Below are 23,259 nucleotides of genomic sequence, written 5' to 3'. Positions count from 1 at the left end.
AATGTTCTCACCCACCTGAACAGAGCATCAGTTACCAGCTTGACACAGCTGTGTGCAGCTGACTAGGAGACTCCACAAAGATCACACACTGACCTCTGAAAAGATCTAGTGGCATAAAGGTTAAGTGCAACAGTGACCTCGAGAGCCATGGGCATTGGGTGCCCACCTACACAATTGGAGGCTACCTCCAGCAAATGGATGTGAAAGCTTCCATTGAAAGCCAGAGCCTTCAGTGGAACTGGACCTCTTATGTCCTGGTAGTTGGATTGCTCCTTGTACACAATGGCTGCTGGGTAGTAGCATCTTCTGCAGGGGCGTCCTCTATTCACTCCCAGCTGGCCCTGAGTACGCTGTGCCTGCGCCTCTGCTCTGAGGTGATGCCTGCAACCACTGGCCTCCTCTTTCTTTGACCCCTGTATTTCTCCTCAGAGGAAGTTCTAAATGTTTAGTAAACTATATCTATCTGCGAGATGCAAATGGGGCAGATTGTGGCTGGAAGCTGCCAAAAGATCACAATTCTCAGATGTTACAGCACTGAAATGTCCTGAAAGCTCCAGGCTGGGTGCAAAAACCTCCAAAGAAAACAGTGAAAACACTCATAAGACTCCAAACTATACCCCACCAAACTCCCCATACCTCTTACGAACTCAGCAAGTGTTTGCTCTTGTCCCCTTTATCCCTTCCTTGGATGACAAAATGGCAAAAATGGATTCGCCACCTGCCCATGTGATGACTTAAAAATCGCACGGGCGACATGATATTCTGGTCAATAGTACTTTTCATCCTCTAAATGAGTTCCCTTTGGGATGCACACCCCACATCTTTTCATGTGATTTCATGTGCTTCTGAGTCAAGTGTGCACCCGCCCAGGCAGTGTACAAAATACTATATAGCAGCATCATTGAAGATTGTTTAGGCCAATTCAGATTTTTAGCCATTTTCTCAAATGACACAAAGTCGCTCTCCACAAAAGCCTGCAACACTGGATAATATAAGCTCAAATGACTTTGTGCCTTTTATCTGTCTCAAATATCTTCATTTTCGACAGAAACCTCAAGTTTCCATTTCAGTTTTAGTTTTAATTTTAACTTCACTGGAAACCTAAAGGTTCAGTTTTCCTTTCAGTTAGGTTTTGACTCAAAAGGAATACAAGCTTTGAACCCATGGATTCTATCAGACTAACCTCAGAACACAGAACCTCTGGCATGCTGTTGAAGCCACAGTATTTAGGTGGCTGGCCCAGCTAAATTTCTGGTCAATGGTGATCCCAGGATGTTGATGACTGGGACTCAGGAATGGCAATGATTTTGGCTGTCGTGGGGAAGTAGATACTGCTGGAAATGGTCACTGTCTGGTACTTGGGCAGCGTGCATGCTACTTGTCACTTAATAGCCCTGAATAATATTTAGGCCTTGATACATACGAGCACAGATATCTTAATTATCTGAAGATGTGTGAATGGAACTGAACACTATGCAATCATAATGAAACATCACTACTTCTAACCTTAAGATGGAAAGAAGGTCAACGATGAAGCAACTGAAGATGGTTGGACTTAGGACACTGCCCTGAGGAACTCCTATAGTAAAGTCCTATGGCTGGGATAATTGGTCTCTAACAATCACAATGATCTTGCTCTGTGCTAGATAGGGCTCCAACCAGTGGAGAATATTCTCCTGAATTCCCATGGACTTCAATTTTACCAGAACTCCTTGAAGTCATACTCAGTCAAATGCTGCCTTTATGTCAAGTGCAATCACTCTCATCTCACCTCCGGAATTGAGCTCTTTTGTCAATGTTTGGACATAATGAAGCCTGGAGTATTTTCCAGCAGAACCCAGACTGAACACTGTGAGCATTAGTGAGCAAGAGAAGCAAGGTAACAAACTGTTATGGTAGGAAGCAGAAACAGTAGGTCTTACAGGAATCCACTGACATAGAGTTAAGTTGAGTTATTTAGTACTTAAAACCTATGATAGTACAACTTGGAGGAAGACAAGCCAAAGCAACACCACAGTACTGTGATGCAGATGATTGCCAAAGAGGGAGACAAGTACAAAAGGTTAACAGGAGATGCAATGGTCAGTAGCCACAATAAAAAGATCTGGCTGACAGATAGGGGATAAATATCAGATACAAAAGCTGTGACAGAGAATCAAAACATCCAGAAATCATGGTTCATCATAGTACAAATGGCATCAGAAGGAATACCATTTGAAGACCTGCAAAGATAATTTCAAAATTAGGAGCAAGATTAAAAAGGAAGACTTCAAGGACTCAAAGGTTTTCAATGTAACATTTAAGAGGGGAGAAATTCCTTACAATTACCTTTTACTATAAATAATAACACGAAAGTAGGTATTTTGTTTGGTGGTATCCTCCTAGTGTTCAAGGTAGTAATAAAAGTAGAAGCTTTAATATTCTTGCTATAAATTTACCTCTGTGTATTCATCAAATGAATGGTCTTCTTCCATGAATTTCTGTATACGTTCATTGGCAGTTCCATTTATTAACCAGTCATAATTTTCAACTATGGAAGGAGACATAGAATAATCATGAGAAAAACACATGAAATAAACCGTTTCAGTAATACTGTCGTTGTATCATGATTTTTGTAAAAAATCACTATTATCTCAAACTGTGTTTTGACGTGGACCTCCTACTTGATCCAGAAAAAAATTGATTTCTTCAATTTACAATCCAAGAGATTTATTCCAACTGAACCTAGGCTGATAAATACTGTGAATGAATGAACATTTAGCCAGATTTTGCTGTAGAAATAAAAGTGAACAGCACTCACTGTTATTAAACTGTAAATCAGACAGCAGCATCCAGCATCAGAGATGGAAATCAAGAGGTTGCTGTCTGAGTTGCCCTGCTCCTCCAAAATCTGGATAACACCAAGAAACTCAGCATTTAAATGCATAGAACAGTGTGAGGTTGCCATGATTACATGATATATATGCACTAAACATGCCAAACCAATTTAGGACTTGCCCATTCCAGCATAAATAAATATTTAACAACATAATGAGCGAGATTTTACAGCCTCACTCGTCCCAAACTGTAAAATCCTGCCCAAAGTCAACAGACCTTTCCATTGTACTCCCCTAGCCTGCTCCGATTCCCGTGGTGGGTGGGGTGGTAAAATCCTGGCCGTTAAATCTTAATTATTGCACTCCAGAGCAGTACTGCATTGTTGGAAGTGCTGTCTTTCCAATGAGACATTAAACCAAGGCCTCAACTACCTGTACGAATGATGTAGAGATCCCATGGTACTATTTCAAAGAAGAGCAAGCACGTATTCTCAGTATCCTGACTACTATTTATCCATCAATCAACAACACATTCATGAATGAGGACATCTGTATTTCTGTATACTGCAGCATGCTACAGATTTTTTCCATTTAAGTAACATTTTCCTTTTCTATTCTTCCCATCAAAGAGGACAACCTTGCATTTTCTCACATTATGCACCAATCTGCCAAATTTTCCCCACTCATTTAACCTATTGACATCCCTTTGCAGACTCTTTACACCCTCCTCACAATTTAAGTTCCTACCTATCTTGGCATTATAAACTTACCATACTGTTGGAAATGTGCAGCTGCTCCTTCAAAGTTCGTTTTGACTGTATTCTTGAGTGTGGAATAGGCCCACTTTAGGAGATCAGCAGATGGTTTAGCCTTTATGTTCTCAATGTCATCAGTGTTACTATCAGCTAGCCAGGACTGCACTGTTTGTACATTCTGAATTATGCAAAATAGGAGATATTATTATTGAACTGCAATATAATTAATTTTAAGATTATCTTTGTGTGCTACTTGTAATAAAACTCTGAAGCTATCTGGGGTTATAGTAAATCTTCTTCTATTGTATTCTAATGTATTTTACAGAAGGAAATATGTCATTCTTATCCAATCTGGCCCACGTATGACTCCAGGTACACAACAATGTATGTGGTTGACTCTTAACTGCCTTCAGTTCAAGGGCATTTATAGATGGTAACAAATGTTGGCCTTAAAGAAAATAAATATCTTATGGTATATGTAATCTAATGATATAAGTAATGTCTGCATATGCACAATTCTATTAGACATAAAAGTAGTCTCATGATATGTAGGGCTTCTTTCTCACATTATTACTTGTGTTAAAAATTCTCTTCCACTGATGCAGCACTTCAGTATTGTATGATTCCAGTCATTTACAGTATCTCAAATAAATGTACTCATTTTGTAAACTAACCATAAAGTAACATATAAGTAGGGTAAAATTCAACTTCAGAAAGGCCGCTAACGGATGGTAATGGATCTGCTGCTACCTGTGTATTTTTGTAAAAAATACATTTGCTATGATACACAGTCAGATCTTTTATATGCCTTCAGGTAGATGAGTTAATATTTCAGAAAGAAACTACCTGCATGGCATCTTCTATTTTCGTAATCACAAACAGCACGGTCTCCTCCAGGTCTGAAAATGTGGGGTAGAACTCCATTCTCTCTTCATCAAATACTAATTCCATCTTAAACAGGGGCATCTGGTACTTTTCCTCTTCATCAAAAAGTTTTATGTAGGCCTTTATTGTTCTTCCAAGAAACTCTTGCAACTTAGATCATCAGAACAAAAAGTTAAACTCCTTTTAGAGATCCAGACACATACCTCTTCAGAAAAACTGAATAATCGGCTCAATTTTCCAGTTGCATTTGAATTGCCACTGATGAAATACAAAAGCTGTTCTTTATTTGCCGATTTCTATAAAGAATTGCTGGTTCTTAATTAACAAAAGGTCGGTTTTATGCTTTAACTTGAAGCAATATTAGTATATAGATATAAATAAATGCCGTAGATACTTAACTGCAAGGACTCCTGTTGAAAATAGGAATCCAATGTCAAGTTATGTTTTTGAATGAGAAATGCATTTGCAAAGTGCCACTTCTAGCAGCACCATGTAAACATAAGTTTTAAGTTTATTCATCAGTGTCACAAGTAGGCTTACATCATAGAATCATAGAAACCCTACAGTGCAGAAGAAGGCCATTCAGCCCATCGAGTCTGCACCGACCACAATCCCACCCAGGCCCTACCCCCACATATTTACCTGCTAATCCCTCTAACCTACACATCCCAGGACTCTAAGGGGCAATTTTTAACCTGGCCAATCAACCTAACCCGCACATCTTTGGACTGTGGGAGGAGACCGGAGCACCCGGAGGAAACCCACGCAGACACGAGGAGAATGTGCAAACTCCACACAGACAGTGACCCGAGCCGGGAATCGAACCCGGGACCCTGGAGCTGTGAAGCAGCAGTGCTAACCACTGTGCTACCGTGCCGCCCTAAACTGCAAGGACTCCTGTTGAAAATAGGAATCCAATGTCAAGTTATGTTTTTGAATGAGAAATGCATTTGCAAAGTGCCACTTTAGACATGAAGTCATTGTGAAAATCCCCAAGTTGCCACACTCCGGCGCCTGTTCGGGTACATTGAGGGAGAATTTAGCATGGCCAATGCATCTAACCAGCATATCTTTTAGACTTGGGGAGGAAACCGGAGCACCCGGAGGAAACCCACACAGACACTGGGAGAACAGGCAGACTCTGCAAAGACAGTGACCCAAGCCAAGAATCGAACCTGGGTCCCTAGTGCTGTGAGGCAGCAGTGCTAACCATTGTGCCACCATGCTGCCCTTAATTCAAAGCAAACATCACCGAGGGCCAATAACTTGCATTGTTGCCCATCTGGCTTTCTTCAATGATTTTAATATAGAAAGCCACAGAGGTGCAGTCCAATGTGCTGTCTACCCTGGCAGAAATGAAAACAAGTTTGAGTAGCCAAGAGCATACTACAAAAATGAATTTCTCTCCCTCTGACTTTACAGTTACCCAATTTGTATCCATACAGGCACCATGAAAATTCCCATGTTACAATGATTTGTGTGTGTAACCAGCACAGTCTACACTATTTTCAATAGTGCACACCTTTTCATGAAGTCAAGGAGGCCTGTATTGCAACAACTGGAAGGAATAGAATAAATAACTGAAGTAAAGAGAAAATGAGCATCAAGATTCTCAGCTGCTGTACTGTACACCTTGGTGTAGGAGGGAGGTTATCCTTTCTCCCCTCAGAGTGAAGAAAGCTTTCCAAGCGACCGGTGAGGAAGCAGTGGGAGGAGATTACTGAGGACATCAATGCCAAGGGTGTTGCCACAAGAACATGATGGCCTAGGAGACTAATCTGAATCTCTTGATTTCCACTTAAAATGCCGCTGGCCTGTGTTACTATTACAAACACTATCTCCAGTTGGAATTGGGCACTTACTTTCTGTTCATCATATATGAGCATGAATAGTAGGTGCTACATTGTTCAGTTTCTAGGCCATTATCCACCAAAAGCCTGAAGCTATTTTAATAATGTGAGTAGCAAATTAAAAACCACATCCATGCAGTAATAAAGTAAATAAATGTAAAATAAATTAGTCGTAATAGCTCAGGTTGTGAAATGAAAACTAGATGGTCAAATTAATCCACGTTTCCTGATAACAATATTTAGCCAAGGAATAGAATTATACATGGCTAGAATCAAGTGTGGAGCTCCTCTGTTTGAATAGGGAAAAAAAATGGGACAGAACCTTTGTGTTTGGTTTTCAGATCCTGATAGGGCCAAGTGATAGGGTGTGCATTTTGGTGATAGTGACCACAATTCGGTTACGTTCACCTTAGTGATGGAAAGGGATAGGCATGAACCTCGGGCCAGTGGTTTTAGCTGGGGGAAGGGTAATTATGAGGCTATTAGGAGAGAATTAGGAAACATAGGTTGGACTAGGAGATTACAGGGACTGGGAACGTCCGACATGTGGAGTTTTTTCAAGGAGCAGCTACTGCGAGTCTGTGATAGGTATGTCCCTGTCAGGCAAGGAGGAATTGGTAGGGCTAGGGAACCGTGGTGCACCAAAAAAGTTTCTTTGTTGGTTAAAAAGAAAAAGGAGGCTTATGTTCGGATGAGACGTGAGCACTCGGGTAGTGCACTAGAAAGCTTTAGATTGGCTAAGAGGGAGTTGAAGAGCGAGCTTAGAAGGGCTAAAAGGGGACATGAGAAGACTTTGGCGGATAGGGTTAAAGAGAATCCTAAGGCGTTCTATAGGTATGTCAAGAACAGAAGGTTGGTTAGGGCAAGTTTAGGGCCAGTTATAGATGGCAGAGGGAAGTTATGTGTGGAACCGGAGGAGATTGGTGAAGCATTGAACCAATATTTCTCTTCGGTGTTCACGCAAGGGGACATGAATATAGCTGAGGAGGACACTGGGTTGCAGGGGAGTAGAATAGACAGTATTACAGTTGATAAGGAGGATGTGCAGGATATTCTGGAGGGTCTGAAAATAGATAAATCCCCTGGTCCGGATGGGATTTATCCAAGGATTCTCTGGGAGGCAAGAGAAGTGATTGCAGAGCCTCTGGCTCTGATCTTCAGGTCGTCGTTGGCCTCTGGTATAGTACCAGAAGATTGGAGGTTAGCGAATGTTGTCCCATTGTTTAAGAAGGGGAACAGAGACTTCCCCGGGAATTATAGACCGGTGAGTCTCACTTCTGTTGTCGGCAAGATGTTGGAAAAAATTATAAGGGATAGGATTTATAGTTATTTGGAGAGTAATGAATTGATAGGTGATAGTCAGCATGGTTTTGTGGCAGGTAGGTCGTGCCTTACTAACCTTATTGAGTTTTTTGAGAAAGTGACCAAGGAGGTGGATGGGGGCAAGGCAGTGGACGTGGTATATATGGATTTTAGTAAGGCGTTTGATAAGGTTCACCATGGTAGGCTTCTGCAGAAAATGCAGATGTATGGGATTGGGGGTGATCTAGGAAATTGGATCAGGAATTGGCTAGCGGATAGGAAACAGAGGGTGGTGGTTGATAGTAAATATTCATCATGGAGTGCGGTTACAAGTGGTGTACCTCAGGGATCTGTTTTGGGGCCACTGCTGTTTGTAATATTTATTAATGATCTGGATGAGGGTATAGTTGGGTGGATTAGCAAATTTGCTGATGACACCAAAGTCGGTGGTGTGGTAGACAGTGAGGAAGGGTGTCGTAGTTTGCAGGAAGACTTAGACAGGTTGCAAAGTTGGGCCGAGAGGTGGCGGATGGAGTTTAATGCGGAGAAGTGTGAGGTAATTCACTTTGGTAGGAATAACAGATGTGTTGAGTATAGGGCTAACGGGAGGACTTTGAATAGTGTGGAGGAGCAGAGGGATCTAGGTGTATGTGTGCATAGATCCCTGAAAGTTGGGAATCAAGTAGATAAGGTTGTTAAGAAGGCATATGGTGTCTTGGCGTTTATTGGTAGGGGGATTGAATTTAGGAGTCGTAGCGTTATGTTGCAACTGTACACAACTCTGGTGCGGCCGCACTTGGAGTACTGTGTGCAGTTCTGGTCCCCACATTACAGGAAGGATGTGGAGGCTTTGGAGAGGGTGCAGAGGAGGTTTACCAGGATGTTGCCTGGTATGGAGGGGAAATCCTATGAGGAGAGGCTGAGGGATTTGGGATTGTTTTCGCTGGAAAGGCGGCGGCTAAGAGGGGATCTTATTGAAACATATAAGATGATTAGAGGTTTAGATAGGGTGGATAGTGATAGCCTTTTTCCTCTGATGGAGAAATCCAGCACGAGGGGGCATGGCTTTAAATTGAGGGGGGGTAGTTATAGAACCGATGTCAGGGGTAGGTTCTTTACCCAGAGGGTGGTGAGGGATTGGAATGCCCTGCCAGCATCAGTTGTAAATGCGCCTAGTTTGGGGGCGTTTAAGAGATCCGTAGACAGGTTCATGGACGAAAAGAAATTGGTTTAGGTTGGAGGGTCACAGTTTTTTTTTTGTTTTTTTAACTGGTCGGTGCAACATCGTGGGCCGAAGGGCCTGTTCTGCGCTGTAATGTTCTATGTTCTATGTTCTAAGCGTGTAGGCTTTGTTTGGAAGAGAGATAAAAATAGTGGCTAGCCAGTGTCTCAGTTCCCCAACTCCATCTGTGCCCCAGGCCATTTCTGCAGAAATGTGATGGGTGTGTGGCAGGGCAATCCATCCACACACAGCGGGTGGCTATCCTGACTCATTAAGAGTCTCTTAAGGCCAATTACAGGAGGTACACTGGGATTTCCTAGTTGGTGCCAAGATTCCCAAAGGCACTGGGGCAATTTAGATGTCTGGAAGCAGCCTCCTGGCAGCAGACCAATTGGACACCACTCCAGGGAGGCCAGTGGCTCTTTCTGCCTGTCTGGGTGTTGCAGCTGTGGACGATTTTTCCCACCCACAAGCTCACCACAATGGTGGCCCGGCTGTACTGCACAACCTTCTGTGCTGTAACCATTCTGTGATAAACATCCATGAGACCCTAAAACAAGTCACAACATTGTCTTACCTGATTGCCTATCAGAACATTAGCACTCGAGTAGAAACAATCAATTTTCTCGGGTTTAATGTCCTTTGTCTTCTCTTTGTCAGTAAGAAGACTGAGAACTTTGGGGTACCATGTACCCATTATCTTTTTTTCCATTTTTCCATGCTCTATCACCACATTATTCTTGAATGATTCACATTCAATTGGTCCTTTAGATCTAAATCAATTATTAAAAAGAAAGTTTAGTTAGTTAAGAAACCAATCTCAATTTTGTTTAAGAGATCAGATACTCAAGTGCACTGATGCTCCAATATGCTATGCCATTGAACAGTAGAATTCCTGCTCAAGATACCCTTTACAGAGGCCTCTGCTCTCCGCCACACTATTGGGGTAGATGCAAAATAGAGGATCAGTGCTTCATGATTGGGAGTGGGTGCAGGGAGCTGAAAATTGGCAGAAGGCTGACTCATGTTGTTATCACACACCTCCTAACAATCAGCTCTTTACAGAACGATAGAGAAAAATAACCTTCACATCTCAATCTGCAGAATGGTAGAGTGAGGAAAGGGAAAATAAATGGGTGTGATTTTCCACACAATCTGCTGTGTGTCATCGTGGCAAAGTGGCCTGCCATTGGCCGGTGGCAGGATCTTCTGGTCTTGAAAACAGGGTTCTCCGTTGAATACAGCCCTCGCCATTGGTGGGACCAAAAGATCCCGCTGGTCGGAAAATTCCAGCCAAATGAATGGGAAAATTTAACAAAAAAAAACTATTGAGGTATTTTATCAAACAGAGCTTGAGTAAGTTAATATAAGTACAGAAATTTTAGAATACTACTGTAATGGAATTATGTAACTTTTTCAGGAAGGAAAGAAATTGTGACTAAATGGAAAATAATTGGGACTCGAAAAATCAAGAAATAGCAAGGAAAATATTGATAGCATTGCTACCTCTGGATCTCAAGTTGTAGTTTTGAACCTTATACCATTGTTTAAGCTCTTAAACTATCCAGTCACATAGGGGGAGATTATATTATTAAAAACATCAGAATGGGTTTGCCTGTTGGTGTCAGGTAATAATTGAAGAGAGGAGATGAATTATTTTCACATGCTGCACCACAATGCTTCCTTTAAAAAAGTAACTTGCCATTCATCTCAATATTGTGAGTATTGTTGTGGCTTTTGCTACCAAATAAACCTGTTGGACTTTAACCTGGTGTTGTTAAACTTCTTACTGTGTTTACCCCAGTCCAACGCCGGCATCTCCACATCATGACTATCCATGTAATCCCACATTTACCCCACTAATCCCCCTAACCTACACATCTTTGGACACTAAGGGGAGGTTTAGCATGGCCAATCCACTTAACTTTGGACAGTGGGAGGGAACCTGAGCACCTGGAGAAAACCCACACAGACATGGGGAGAACATGCATACTCCACACAGATTGACACCCAAGGTCAGAATCGAGCCTGGGTCCCTGGCGCTGTGAGGCAGCAGTGCCAACCACCGTCTAATTAGTAATTCAATTCATAGTATACAAATGCAAAGTAACAAGACAACAACATTATTTTTTGCAAAACATAATGGGCGCGATCTTACCTGCCGTTCACGCCACGCTCCCGCTATAGCAAGGTCGGAGAATTTGGCAGTCAGCCAATCTCTGTTCACTGCGGCAGGATGGGAAAATCCTACCAGCGTGAACAGTGGTAAGATTCCGGCCAATGAATGTTTAAAAATCACTGCTGTTTGTAAATTTTTATAATGTCAGCGTTTTAAATGTCCGCGAAATTAGATTTGAAAATGTCCTGTTACAAAATAGATTGATTCTTGACATTAAAAAATAGTTCTTCATACCTGCAATCAGACACATTCACAAGAATCAAGTTGGAAAAAGTAACATAACCCAAATCGAGAACTGCCTGCATGACTGGATGAAGGATGTAGAGATTCTTTTTAATCTCCTCTCGAGCTTTCACAAAGCTCTCATGCCAAGGTTGAGAGTAGTCCAAACCACTAAAAATAAAAAATGTTAACATCCACATAAATCAAAGATTCAGCGTGCTAAAAGTAAAATACACCTAATGGAAAAAAACATAGATACAAAACAATTATAACAATTTCCACAATGTATTTATACTAACATTTTCTCATGAGATAAATCATGCTGACGTTTCAGGTTTTACTTGTCCTGGGGCATGTTACAATGTTACAACATGCTGGGATGTGCTGCTTATATTCACAGCGCTGTGATCAGCTAACCTTGGCAGAGACTCATGGACAGTGCATGATCAGAGGTCAGAACCAATTAGTGTCGGCCACCTCTGTAAATGTGTTTAATTAACCAATGAATGTAAATATAAATGGGTGTTCTCTGGAGTAATATATAATAATGACTGTGTAAGAGAAAATAGGAGACTGGTAACATCATGTAATGATGTGGAGATGCCGGCGTTGGACTGGGGTAAGCACAGTAAGAAGTCTCACAACACCAGGTTAAAGTCCAACAGGTTTATTTGGTAGCAAATACCATAAGCTTTCGGAGCAATGCTCCTTCGTCAGATGGAGTGGTCTCTGTTCTCAAACAGGGCACAGACACAGAAATCAAATTACAGAATACTGATTAGAATGCAAATCTCTACAGCCAGCCAGGTCTTAAATGTACAGACAATGTGGGGGGAGGGAGCATTCAACACAGGTTAAAGAGATGTGTATTGTCTCCAGACAGTACAGCTTGTGAAATTGTGCAAGTCCAGGAGGCAAGCTGTGGGGGTTACTGATAATGTGACATAAATCCAACATCCTGGTTTAGACCGTCCTCACATGTGCGGAACTTGGCTATCAGTTTCTGCTCAGTGACTCTGCGCTGTCGTGTGTCGTGAAGGCCGCCTTGGAGAATGCTTACCTGAAGATCCAAGGCTGAATGCCCGTGACTGCTGAAGTGCTCCCCCACAGGAAGAGAACAGTCTTGCCTGGTGATTGTCGAGCGGTGTTCATTCATCCGTTGTCGTAGCGTCTGCATGGTTTCCCCAATGTACCATGCCTCGGGACATCCTTTCTTGCAGCGTATCAGGTAGACAACGTTGGCCGAGTTGCAAGAGTAGGTACCGTGTACCTGGTAGATGGTGTTCTCACGTGAGATGATGGCATCCGTGTTGATGATCCGGCACGTCTTGCAGAGGTTGCTGTGGCAGGGTTGTGTGGTGTCGTGGTCACTGTTCTCCTGAAGGCTGGGTAGTTTGCTGCGGACAATGGTCTGTTTGAGGTTCCGTGGTTGTTTGAAGGCAAGAAGTGGGGGTGTGGGGATGGCCTTGGCGAGATGTTCGTCTTCATCAATGACATGTTGAAGGCTCCGGAGGAGATGCCGTAGCTTCTCCGCTCCGGGGAAGTACTGGACGACGAAGGGTACTCTGTCCACCGTGCCCCGTGTTTGTCTTCTGAGGAGGTCGGTGCGGTTTTTCGCTGTGGCGCATCGGAACTGTTGATCGATGAGTCGAGCGCCATATCCTGTTCTTATGAGGACTACTCTCCGGAATCGGTTGCATTCTTGGAACCATCAGGCTCACCATGGACTACTCTCCGGAATCGGTTGCATTCTTGGAACCATCAGACTCACCATGGACTACTCTCCGGAATCGGTTGCATTCTTGGACACACGCATCTCCATTAAGGACGGTCACCTCAGCACCTCACTGTACCGCAAGCCCACGGATAACCTCATGATGCTCCACTTCTCCAGCTTCCACCCTAAACACGTAAAAGAAGCCATCCCCTACGGACAAGCCCTCCGAATACACAGGATCTGCTCGGATGAGGAGGATCGCAACAGACACCTCCAGACGCTGAAAGATGCCCTCATAAGAACAGGATATGGCGCTCGACTCATCGATCAACAGTTCCGACGCGCCACAGTGAAAAACCGCACCGACCTCCTCAGAAGACAAACACGGGACACGGTGGACAGAGTACCCTTCGTCGTCCAGTACTTCCCCGGAGCGGAGAAGCTACGGCATCTCCTCCGGAGCCTTCAACATGTCATTGATGAAGACGAACATCTCGCCAAGGCCATCCCCACACCCCCACTTCTTGCCTTCAAACAACCACGGAACCTCAAACAGACCATTGTCCGCAGCAAACTACCCAGCCTTCAGGAGAACAGTGACCACGACATCACACAACCCTGCCACAGCAACCTCTGCAAGACGTGCCGGATCATCAACACGGATGCCATCATCTCACGTGAGAACACCATCTACCAGGTACACGGTACCTACTCTTGCAACTCGGCCAACGTTGTCTCCCTGATACGCTGCAAGAAAGGATGTCCCGAGGCATGGTACATTGGGGAAACCATGCAGACGCTACGACAACGGATGAATGAACACCGCTCGACAATCACCAGGCAAGACTGTTCTCTTCCTGTGGGGGAGCACTTCAGCAGTCACGGGCATTCAGCCTTGGATCTTCAGGTAAGCGTTCTCCAAGGCGGCCTTCACGACACACGACAGCGCAGAGTCACTGAGCAGAAACTGATAGCCAAGTTCCGCACACGTGAGGACGGTCTAAACCGGGATGTTGGATTTATGTCACATTATCAGTAACCCCCACAGCTTGCCTCCTGGACTTGCACAATTTCACAAGCTGTACTGTCTGGAGACAATACACATCTCTTTAACCTGTGTTGAATGCTCCCTCCCCCCACATTGTCTGTACATTTAAGACCTGGCTGGCTGTAGAGATTTGCATTCTAATCAGTATTCTGTAATTTGATTTCTGTGTCTGTGCCCTGTTTGAGAACAGAGACCACTCCATCTGACGAAGGAGCATTGCTCCGAAAGCTTATGGTATTTGCTACCAAATAAACCTGTTGGACTTTAACCTGGTGTTGTGAGACTTCTTACTGAACATCATGTAAGACAGAGAAGGAACTCCTAGTAAACCTGTATGCTTGTACCAGACCACGCAGTGTCGATAAATTCTTGAACCTAACACTAAAAAGAAGCCATGCATGTATATGCCCATGCCAAGCCAAAGCTTCCAGTCTTTGGATTGTCAAACTCTGGATGTATGACTGAAGAAAATATTCACATTATCATAAATGGAGGCAAATAACTGAAGAACATTGAAAATCCAAGAGTACTCATCTGCTTTAGTATCAGACTATACTGGCATTATACTCACACTGGATCCTGTGGAAGAGGTTCAGAGTCTTCATACTCAAGCCCTGTCACATCTGGCTTTACAAGAACACTTTTCACTAAAACATAAAAATGTTGACAACAAGTTGATAAGCTTGGCTGTATATTCCAAGCTAATTTACTAACTTTAAAATGAGCCTGATCAGAATTATTGATGATCAATTGATCTGTGCAGAGCTGGATTCAAACAGATAGATGTTATTATCTTATTAGGCTAAGCATTTAGTTATCTAAAGGTTATATGAATATGTATTGAATGCCTGAGTATGGTAATCATGCAGCACTTCACGCAAATCTAAAATAAGGCAAAATACTGCAAATGCTAAAATTTCAAAGCATAGAATTATACTAACCATGAAATAAAAGAAAGGTAGGCTACATATGTTATATTTTTAATAGTACAATTCAACCATTAATAGTCTATTTAAAATTACCTAAAGTATACTAGCTATGGAATATAGTTTCCTTCATTCTCTAATTAGTTTAAAAAAACAAAGTGAATACAAAGTCTAATGAAATAAAAACAGAAAATGCTGACAATACTCAGTAGGTCTGGCAGCATCTGTGGAGAAAGAAAGTTAAAAATTTAGGTCATGATTGGGACATGGTCCGAAGATCTTGCCTGGGAATCAAGTAGGCTTGTCACTCAACAAACGTTTAGTAATTTTAAAAATTGTATAGTGTGGATTTTGTTACAACACGGAGGTAATGTTTCCATCTGCGTGATTTTGGAACCACCCAAAGGGATATACCTCGCCTCGTAATCGTAAGTAAGTGTGTGTGAGGGGGTAGGAAGTTATTAGTTTAGATAAATTAAAGAAGAATCGGACACTCTCTATCATGAACAATTAACAGGTATTGATTTTAAACTGGTGACAACCTTACAAAAACAATTAACAAACTGAATAAACTCCCCAATAGAATGCTGTCTAATTCAAGATTCATGAATGAAATAGAGGCTTATAAATTCCAGTCATTCTCAAAAGGATAAAGAAACAACCAGGCACTTGTTAGAAGTCTGAAGGTCTTTGTTTTTCAGGTCTGACACATCTTTTGAGCTGATCTATTTTCCGACTGTAGATGGTAAGTTTTATGAAGACATACATTAAATTGCAGGATTCTATATGAGAGGCTCGCCTCTTCATCCTTCTGACTAAACAGGTGGCAAGATTACTCTAACCGTTATTTCCCCTTGTCCAAGTTTAAATACCTAGAATTACCTCTCAGTATCCCTGCAATTTGAGTGGCTTGAGGCTGTCAACAACGCTCAAATTTGAATTCAATTGTTTCTGTATCTCTGGGTGCTTGCTTCAAACTCGTTGGTCCAATTCAAAAGCCTGTTTTGCTATGCTGGAACTCTGGCTGCTAGGCTTTTGACACAAGGTTGCAAAATTGGCTTCTGCAGCCTATTTTCTTCAATTTAAAAATCCAAGCAAAAAACACATGCTTTTTAAAGAGACAATGCTATATGAACTCTTCTTTTGGTTTCAGCATTTCTTTTCAATATTTACATTTGTCAAACACCACATTTTTAACCTATAGGCAACTTCGGAACAATATCTGTAATCCGAAACCACTGACACCATGACATCTGGAGCCACGCTGCCTAGTCAGAAGTGGTTTTAAGGCTGTAGTTTCACTCAAGGGTTCAAACATGCCACTCAAAATAATGAGTGTTGTCAGTTCAATTCTGTCGCTCACTTGGAGATAGCCAGAGAACAAGAGCCAGAACCTGTATTTTGTTTTTGAAGAAAGGAGCACTAAGGCAAAGGGAGAGATATTTGAATCTTTGACTTGGGTCAGTCAATGAGGTGGCTTTTTAGGAAGATCTTAAAGGTGGACGGGTTTCCTGAGAAAAGTGCAGATCATCTATAGATAGTCCAAATTTTGCATAAATTCTTGATGACAAGGTAGTCAAAGGGTATAGGAGGTAGACAGGAACTGGAGTTGAGGCCAACATCAGATCAGCCATGATCTTATCAAGTGGCTGAGCTGGCTTGATGGGTCGAATGGCCTACTCCTGCTCTTAATTCATAAACTTGTTTGCATCACAAGGCTAAAGGCGCAGCTGCTAAACGGGTTGAAGGATGAATAAGAAGACTGAGAATTCAGGGCAGTTTGGTGATAGAGAGGCTATGGGATCAGAAACCCAGTTTCGGATCAAATAGATTGCTGAGCTAGCGAACAGTCTGGTTCAGACCAATAAAATGGTCAGTGACGATGATGAGTTTTTGGCATGGGTAAAACATAGAAACATAGAAAATAGGTGCAGGAGTAGGCCATTTGGCCCTTTGAGCCTGCACCACCATTCAATATGATCATGGCTGATCATGCACTTTCAGTATCCCTCTCCTGCTTTCTTTCCATACCCCTTGATCCCTTTAGTCGCAAGAGCCACATCAAGCTCTTTCTTGAACACATCTAACGAACTGGCCCCAACAGCTTTCTGTGGTAGAAAATTCCACAGGTTCGCAACTCTCTGAATGGAGAAGTTCTTCCTCACCTCAGTCCTGAATGGCTTATCCCTTATTCTTAGACTGTGATCCCTAGTTCAGGACCTACCAACATCAGGAACATTCTTCCCACATCTAGCCTATCCAGTCTCACCAGGATTTTACATGTTTCTATGAGATCCCCTCTCATTCTTCTATCTTCCAGTGATCCAGTCGATCCAGTCTCTCTTCATGTCAGTCCTGCTATTCCAGGAATCAGGCTGGTGAATCTTCGCTGGACTCCCTCAATAGCAAGAATGTCCTTCCTCAGACTAGGAGACCAAAAGTACACACAATACTCAAGATGTGGCCTCACCCAAGGCCCTGTATAACTGCACCAAGACATTCTTACTCCTATACTCAAATCCTCATGCTATGAAGGCCAGCATGCCATTAGCTTTCCTCAGTGCCTGCTTCATTCCAACCTTCAGCCACTATTCCACCATGACACCCAGGTCATGTTGCACTTCCCCTTTTCCTAAACTACCACCATTCAGATAATAATCTTCCTTCATGTTTTTGCCACCAAAGTGGATAACCTCACATTTATCCACATTATATTGCATTTGCCAAGCATTTGCCCACTCAGTCAGCCTGTCCAAGTCACCCTGCAGCCTTTTAGCATCCTCCTCACAGCACACACTGCCACCCAGCTTAGTGTCATCTGCAAATTTGGAGATATTGCATTAAATTCTTTCGTCCAAGTCATTAACGTATATTGTGAACAGCTGGAGTCCCAGCACTGAACCCTGCGGTACCCCACTAGTCACTGCCTGCCACTCTGAAAAGGATCCATTGATTCCCACTCTCTGCTTCCTGTCTGCCAACCAGTTCTCTATCCACATCAATACATTACCCCCAATACCATGAGTTTTAATTTTGCTCATTAATCTCCTGTGTGGGACCTTGTCAAAGGTCTTTTGAAAGTCCAGACTGGTTCAGCCTTGCACTCTACTGGTCACATCCTCAAAAAATTGCAGAAGATTCGTCAAGCACAATTTCCCTTTAGTGAATCCAAGCTGACTTGGACCGATTCTGTCGCTGCTTTCCAAATGCTCAGTCATTACATTCTTAATAATTGACTTCAGCATTTTCCCCACCATTGATGTCAGGCTAACTGGTCTATAATTCCCCGTTTTCTCTCTCCGTCCTTTTTTGAAAAGTGGGGTTACATTAGCTACCCTCCAACCCACTGGAACTCTTCCAGAGTCTAGAGAATGCTGGAAACTGATCACCAATGCGTCCACTATTTCTAGGACCGCTTCCTTAAGTACTCTGGGATACAGAGCATCAAGCCCTGGGGACTTACCGGGTTTTAATCCCAGCAATTTCCCCAATACAATTTCCTGACTCTTAAGGATTTTCTTCAGTTCCTCCTTCATGCTAGACCCTCTGTCCCCTATTATTTCTGGAAGATTATTTGTGTCCTCCTTAGTTAAGACAGATCCAGAGTATTTGTTCAGCTGGTCTGCCATCTCTTTGTTGCCCATTATGAATTCACCTGATTCTAACTGTAAGGGACCTACATTTGTCTTCACCAGTCTTTTTCTCTTCACATACCTATAGAAGCTTTTATAGTCAGTTTTTATGTTTTCTGCAAGCTTATTTTTGTATTCTATTTGCCCCTTCCAAATTAAACCCCGTTGTCCCTTCTGCTGAATTTTAAATTTCTCCCAGTCCTCAGGTTTGGTGCTTTTTCTGGCCAATTTATATGCCTCCTGAAGTGGGGAAAAATATACAGATGAGTACACTTTAAAAAATGACTGCCTGGCACATAAACAGTCGCCTGGGAAAGAGACATTAAACAGGCACTGACTTTTAGTACAGACAGCCACTTGAGATGAAAACATAAAGGACAGACAGCTATTTAAAGTTAAATATGCAGGAATCAGATCCTGCAGGAAGCCAGCCAGGGCTTGAGGCACTCTTTAGGATAAGGACAATAGGGTTGGGTAAAGAGATTAGCTACAGATGGGATCGGGAATACATAAATGCAGGAAAACCAATTACTGTAAATTACTGTATGAATAGACCGAAACTAAAGTCATTGATAGGGAAAATGTACCCATCCTATGAAACAATGTGATGTTAACATGCTTATGTCTGTATCTGTCTATAACGATGTGTTAACGATCGATCACCTACTTGATTACAATGATGTGATAATGGCTAGATGTCCGGTCCATCTATTGTGTAAAGGGTATAAAGATGGACCTCTCCTATTGTCTCATTGAGAGAAGGTTTGCTGCTTGTTAGTGCCTTGTCTCCACGAAGCTTCGTTAAAATAAAACTGTATTCTTGAAACCTTCAAGCCTGACTCAGTGGTACATTTCCCACAACACGTCCTCGTTGACTTTAACACTATCCCTGATTTCCCTTGTTAGCCAGGGTTGAGCCACCTTCCCTGTTTTACTCTTACACCAGACAGGGATGTACAGTTGCCGAAGTTCATACATGTGTTCTTTAAATGTTTGCCATTGCCTATGCACTGTCAATCCCTTAAGTATCCTTTGCCAGCTTATCCTAGCCATTGCATGTCTCATACCATCAAAGTTACAAGTTAAAAGATTTATGGTTGTGGGGATAAATTTATCATTTTAACATATCTTTTATTATTCAGACTCCTCTTTCTGCTCCTGCACGTGTTGCTGCCCATGTGGTGGTAAAGGCTCTCCTAATAGCATAATAGTGGAGTATGCAGAATACAACGACAAATTTCAATATCGCTCAAGGGTATACTGCAAAGCTCCCCCAGGATGGTCCACACAGCAGAAGCATTGTCTTACTTTGCTGATTGTTTGCTTGATGATGTTCTTTGAGACAGCATGACATTCATTGCAGGTGTGCTTTGCAGGTACGCATGGTTCCTGAAGAGAATTATCAGGGACAGCCCTTATTGTCGAATAGCAGACTGTGATTTGCTGGTCAAGTGAAGTAAAGGTTGAACAGAAGACTGGCATTGGAGAAAAAAATCAGGATTGCAAACATACTGCCTATGATTGCAGGCCAGCAGGTTGTTCAGGGAATATCGTCTTTTTCACTTGATAAAGATACCAGCTATTTATATACAGCATTCAAGGCCAAGCGGGTGTATAGTCTATGGAACCTTGCATTCTTGAGACGCCTGTCAAAAAGGAAAACCTTGACTGCCTTCTCTCGGTCCAGAGTGATGGCAACATTCCTTAACAAATGTGGCAAATGGAGCACTTGATATGGAAATGTGTATGCACTTTGGGAATGAAGTAGGTCAGTAAAAGCCTGAGAAAGGGGCCACAAAAACTATGTCGCATCTCCGTGGGCTATCAGTGTTCAAAGTTATTAAGGAGTAAATCAAGCAGCAACATTTGGCAAACTCGCATACACAGTTAAATGTAGAAATTAGGAAACTGTTGTCCAGGTTGCCTTGCTCCGACAAAAGTTTCACTAGAATAGTTTCTTGCTGAGTGATTCGACAGTAATATTGTTGTAACTACCAGACAGATACCTACTAAACATGCCAGAAAAAGTTAAGGCTTGTTGATTGAAGTCTAAATATTATTTAATAACATGGTTAGTCTTAATTACTAACAAACAGCTCTTTGACATTGAAAATTTGCTTTACAATTGTAAAGTCTCATTCCTTCAGATTTTAATTATTGTTGGAAGTTTGAAAAAAGTTAAATAAAAGATTTTATCGCCTAATCTCAAATCCATTCCTTGATTTTATTTTGTTTTTTGCAATTGATTTGGTATTGAATTAACTATTCCAGCTTATACTTCCTGATATAGATCCTGCGGAGCTCAGTATGGATTCCCCAATCTGAGCAGTTAATGATGTACAGTTGTTCTTCTTGTTCACAAAAGTCTCAGGTGCCTTGTAGAGGGTGCCCTGTTACTTTAGACTCATTTTAGCTGCAAGTTCTGATGCAAAATCCCATAGCAAATCTGTGCGCAGGTGTAAGTGTAATGGATAGCTGGTTACCTTTTGTTCATTGCTGATTGCAAAGTTTGGACCCATGAGGTAGATTTTACTAAAATAGGGTATTTTGCAGCATGCATTATTAAAATTGTTTGTGTACTGTTGGTTGCAAAATTTCTAGAAGTGCGAGTTGATACAAGAGCTGTGAGACAACAGGGCACCTGGGACACTGGTGAACAATAGCACAAATAGTGCATCGCATTAACCAAAAAGATTTTAGGATTGGGAAATGAACAGATGAATCATTGAGGAGGAGGATAAATTGGAGCAGGCGAATTCAATATCAAATCAGGCACAGAAAGAAAGGTTGAATTGAGTGAAAGAGAAAAAGAGACAAATGTAAAGAAAATATAAACTTCTTAAAATTTTACATTTATTTAATCTCCTAAATCAACTCACCACATGAAGGTATAATGTTCAACACTTATTATTGATCACCTTCTGGGCAAGAGAAGAAGGGAGGATTTTTGGCAGTCATTAAAAAACATGTAATCAAAAGGATACATATGCTGATAAGCACGAGAATTAACTGTCCGTAGAGAGTTTATTGGGCAATTCATGAGTAAATGTGGGAACTTTGTGAAGATTCTACAGAGATACTATTTTCACAAAGCCAGTGGTGGAGAAATGCAAATCGGTGATTTGGTAATTTGCAAAAAACAGGGTACATCTTCCTGGCTACAAGTTGTGACCGACTTGCACAGTAATAATGGCATACATTGTTCAGAAGACTTACTTAAATATACTTATCCTGTTTCCCTTTAAATGAACCTGTACCATTTGCCTCAATTACTCCACCTGGTGGGGAATTTAACATTCTCAGCACTTGGATAAAAAGACTTCTTCTGAGTTCTCGATTTGATTGCTTGGCAACCAGCTTATGCTAACAGTCTCTAATTTTTCTCCTCCCCTCAAGAGAAAACAATTTTTTCTGTGACTACTCTGTCAAAAACATTCATGTATCTTTAAAGCCTTCGATTAGGTCACCTCTTAATCTTTTTTCAAGAGAATAAAGATACATCCTTCCCTGATAAGTATAACCTGGCAGTTATCGTTTCATCTTTGCAAGTGTTTTCCACTCCCTCTATACTTAGATAATATGACATTATTGTTTAATAAAACCTTTCTCAGTAGTTGTTAAAATTGAAAATTAACCAGTTAAACATTTGTAAATTGGTGTACCCATTTCAACTTAATTGTTTTGTTAAGAAACACACCTATCTGATAACTCTTTCCAAGGCAGTAAATTTGGTTACAGCAACAAATAATATCATCAGATTTTCTCCCCATACTTTTTTTCAGAAGATGGTGACTAATATTAGTTGTGTTATATAAGGACTAATGATCCTCCTCCTTCAAGTGGCATTCTTCACATGATCAGATATTCAGCACAGTTTAAGTGATCAGTTGGTTGTATTTTCTATTATCTAGTCCATTTAATAATTAAATAGTCTCCAGAATATTCATGTTCAGTTTATGTTAACAATGACGTACCTAGAAATCTCTTCATGCTCTTTTCAAAGTCCTCGACGACTTCAGCAAATAGTTCGTTAACAATGATCTCTCTCACCTTTCCTTCTCTCAGTGAGCGTGGTACCAGAGTCAGAATAGAGTCCAGCCACTCCTTCTGGATTGGTACCACAGGGCTACTCTCCACACATCGCTTCATGAACAGGTAATTTAACTGAAATTACATAGAACTCATTAGGAGATATACTTCAGATAAACACCAATCATTTGAAGTAGTTAGTATTTCATCACACTTCTGTCACACACTACAAAATAATTCCCCCTCATATTTCATTACAGTAATCCCAAAGCTGTAATTTCATTTTTTTAAATTTTGTATTTCTGCTTGATATACAAAATTCATATTAATAGAAGGCAGGAGAGCGAATAAAGCAAGATCAAATCAGTAAATTATTGACAAGGTCACAAGTATTAACAAGCCTGGATGAGGAATCATATATGCATTGCTTCATGATTCTAGTCTATCTGTCTCAATGGAAGCACTATATTGTCACTCTCCTGTGCCCAGGCAGTACGTTTGGTGAACCATAGCTTTCCTGTGTTGCATTTGCTTCATCATTTATACAGAATATGAATGTCAGCTTTTACACTCACAATGATATTCAATTCCACCTCTCCACAGACCCCTAGAAGTATTGCCATCTTGCCACCTTACATGAACATTTGAGCAAGCTAAAGATTCCTCTTGATAAATA

General features: G+C 41.6%; 1 protein-coding gene across 1 annotated transcript in view; it reads right to left on the bottom strand.

The window, feature by feature from the left end:
• dnah12 (dynein, axonemal, heavy chain 12) overlaps positions 1–22,653 on the bottom strand; it is a 184,003-nt gene extending 161,350 nt beyond the window's left edge. The window contains exons 1-7 of the mRNA XM_078203274.1: positions 22,529–22,653; positions 14,568–14,643; positions 11,244–11,402; positions 9,408–9,603; positions 4,418–4,606; positions 3,587–3,749; positions 2,439–2,530 (exon numbers count right to left, since the gene is read on the bottom strand). Coding sequence (XP_078059400.1) covers positions 2,439–2,530; positions 3,587–3,749; positions 4,418–4,606; positions 9,408–9,603; positions 11,244–11,402; positions 14,568–14,643; positions 22,529–22,544 — 891 coding nt within the window. The 5' untranslated portion in view covers positions 22,545–22,653. The remainder of the gene's footprint in view (positions 1–2,438; positions 2,531–3,586; positions 3,750–4,417; positions 4,607–9,407; positions 9,604–11,243; positions 11,403–14,567; positions 14,644–22,528) is intronic.
• Between the last annotated feature and the right edge of the window lie 606 nt (positions 22,654–23,259).

The sequence above is a fragment of the Mustelus asterias genome, chromosome 3 (assembly GCF_964213995.1).
Source record: "Mustelus asterias chromosome 3, sMusAst1.hap1.1, whole genome shotgun sequence".
Lineage (NCBI taxonomy): Eukaryota > Metazoa > Chordata > Chondrichthyes > Carcharhiniformes > Triakidae > Mustelus > Mustelus asterias.
The sequence above is the reverse complement of the archived record's forward strand: the minus strand, read 5'-3'. Positions and strand labels throughout refer to the sequence as shown.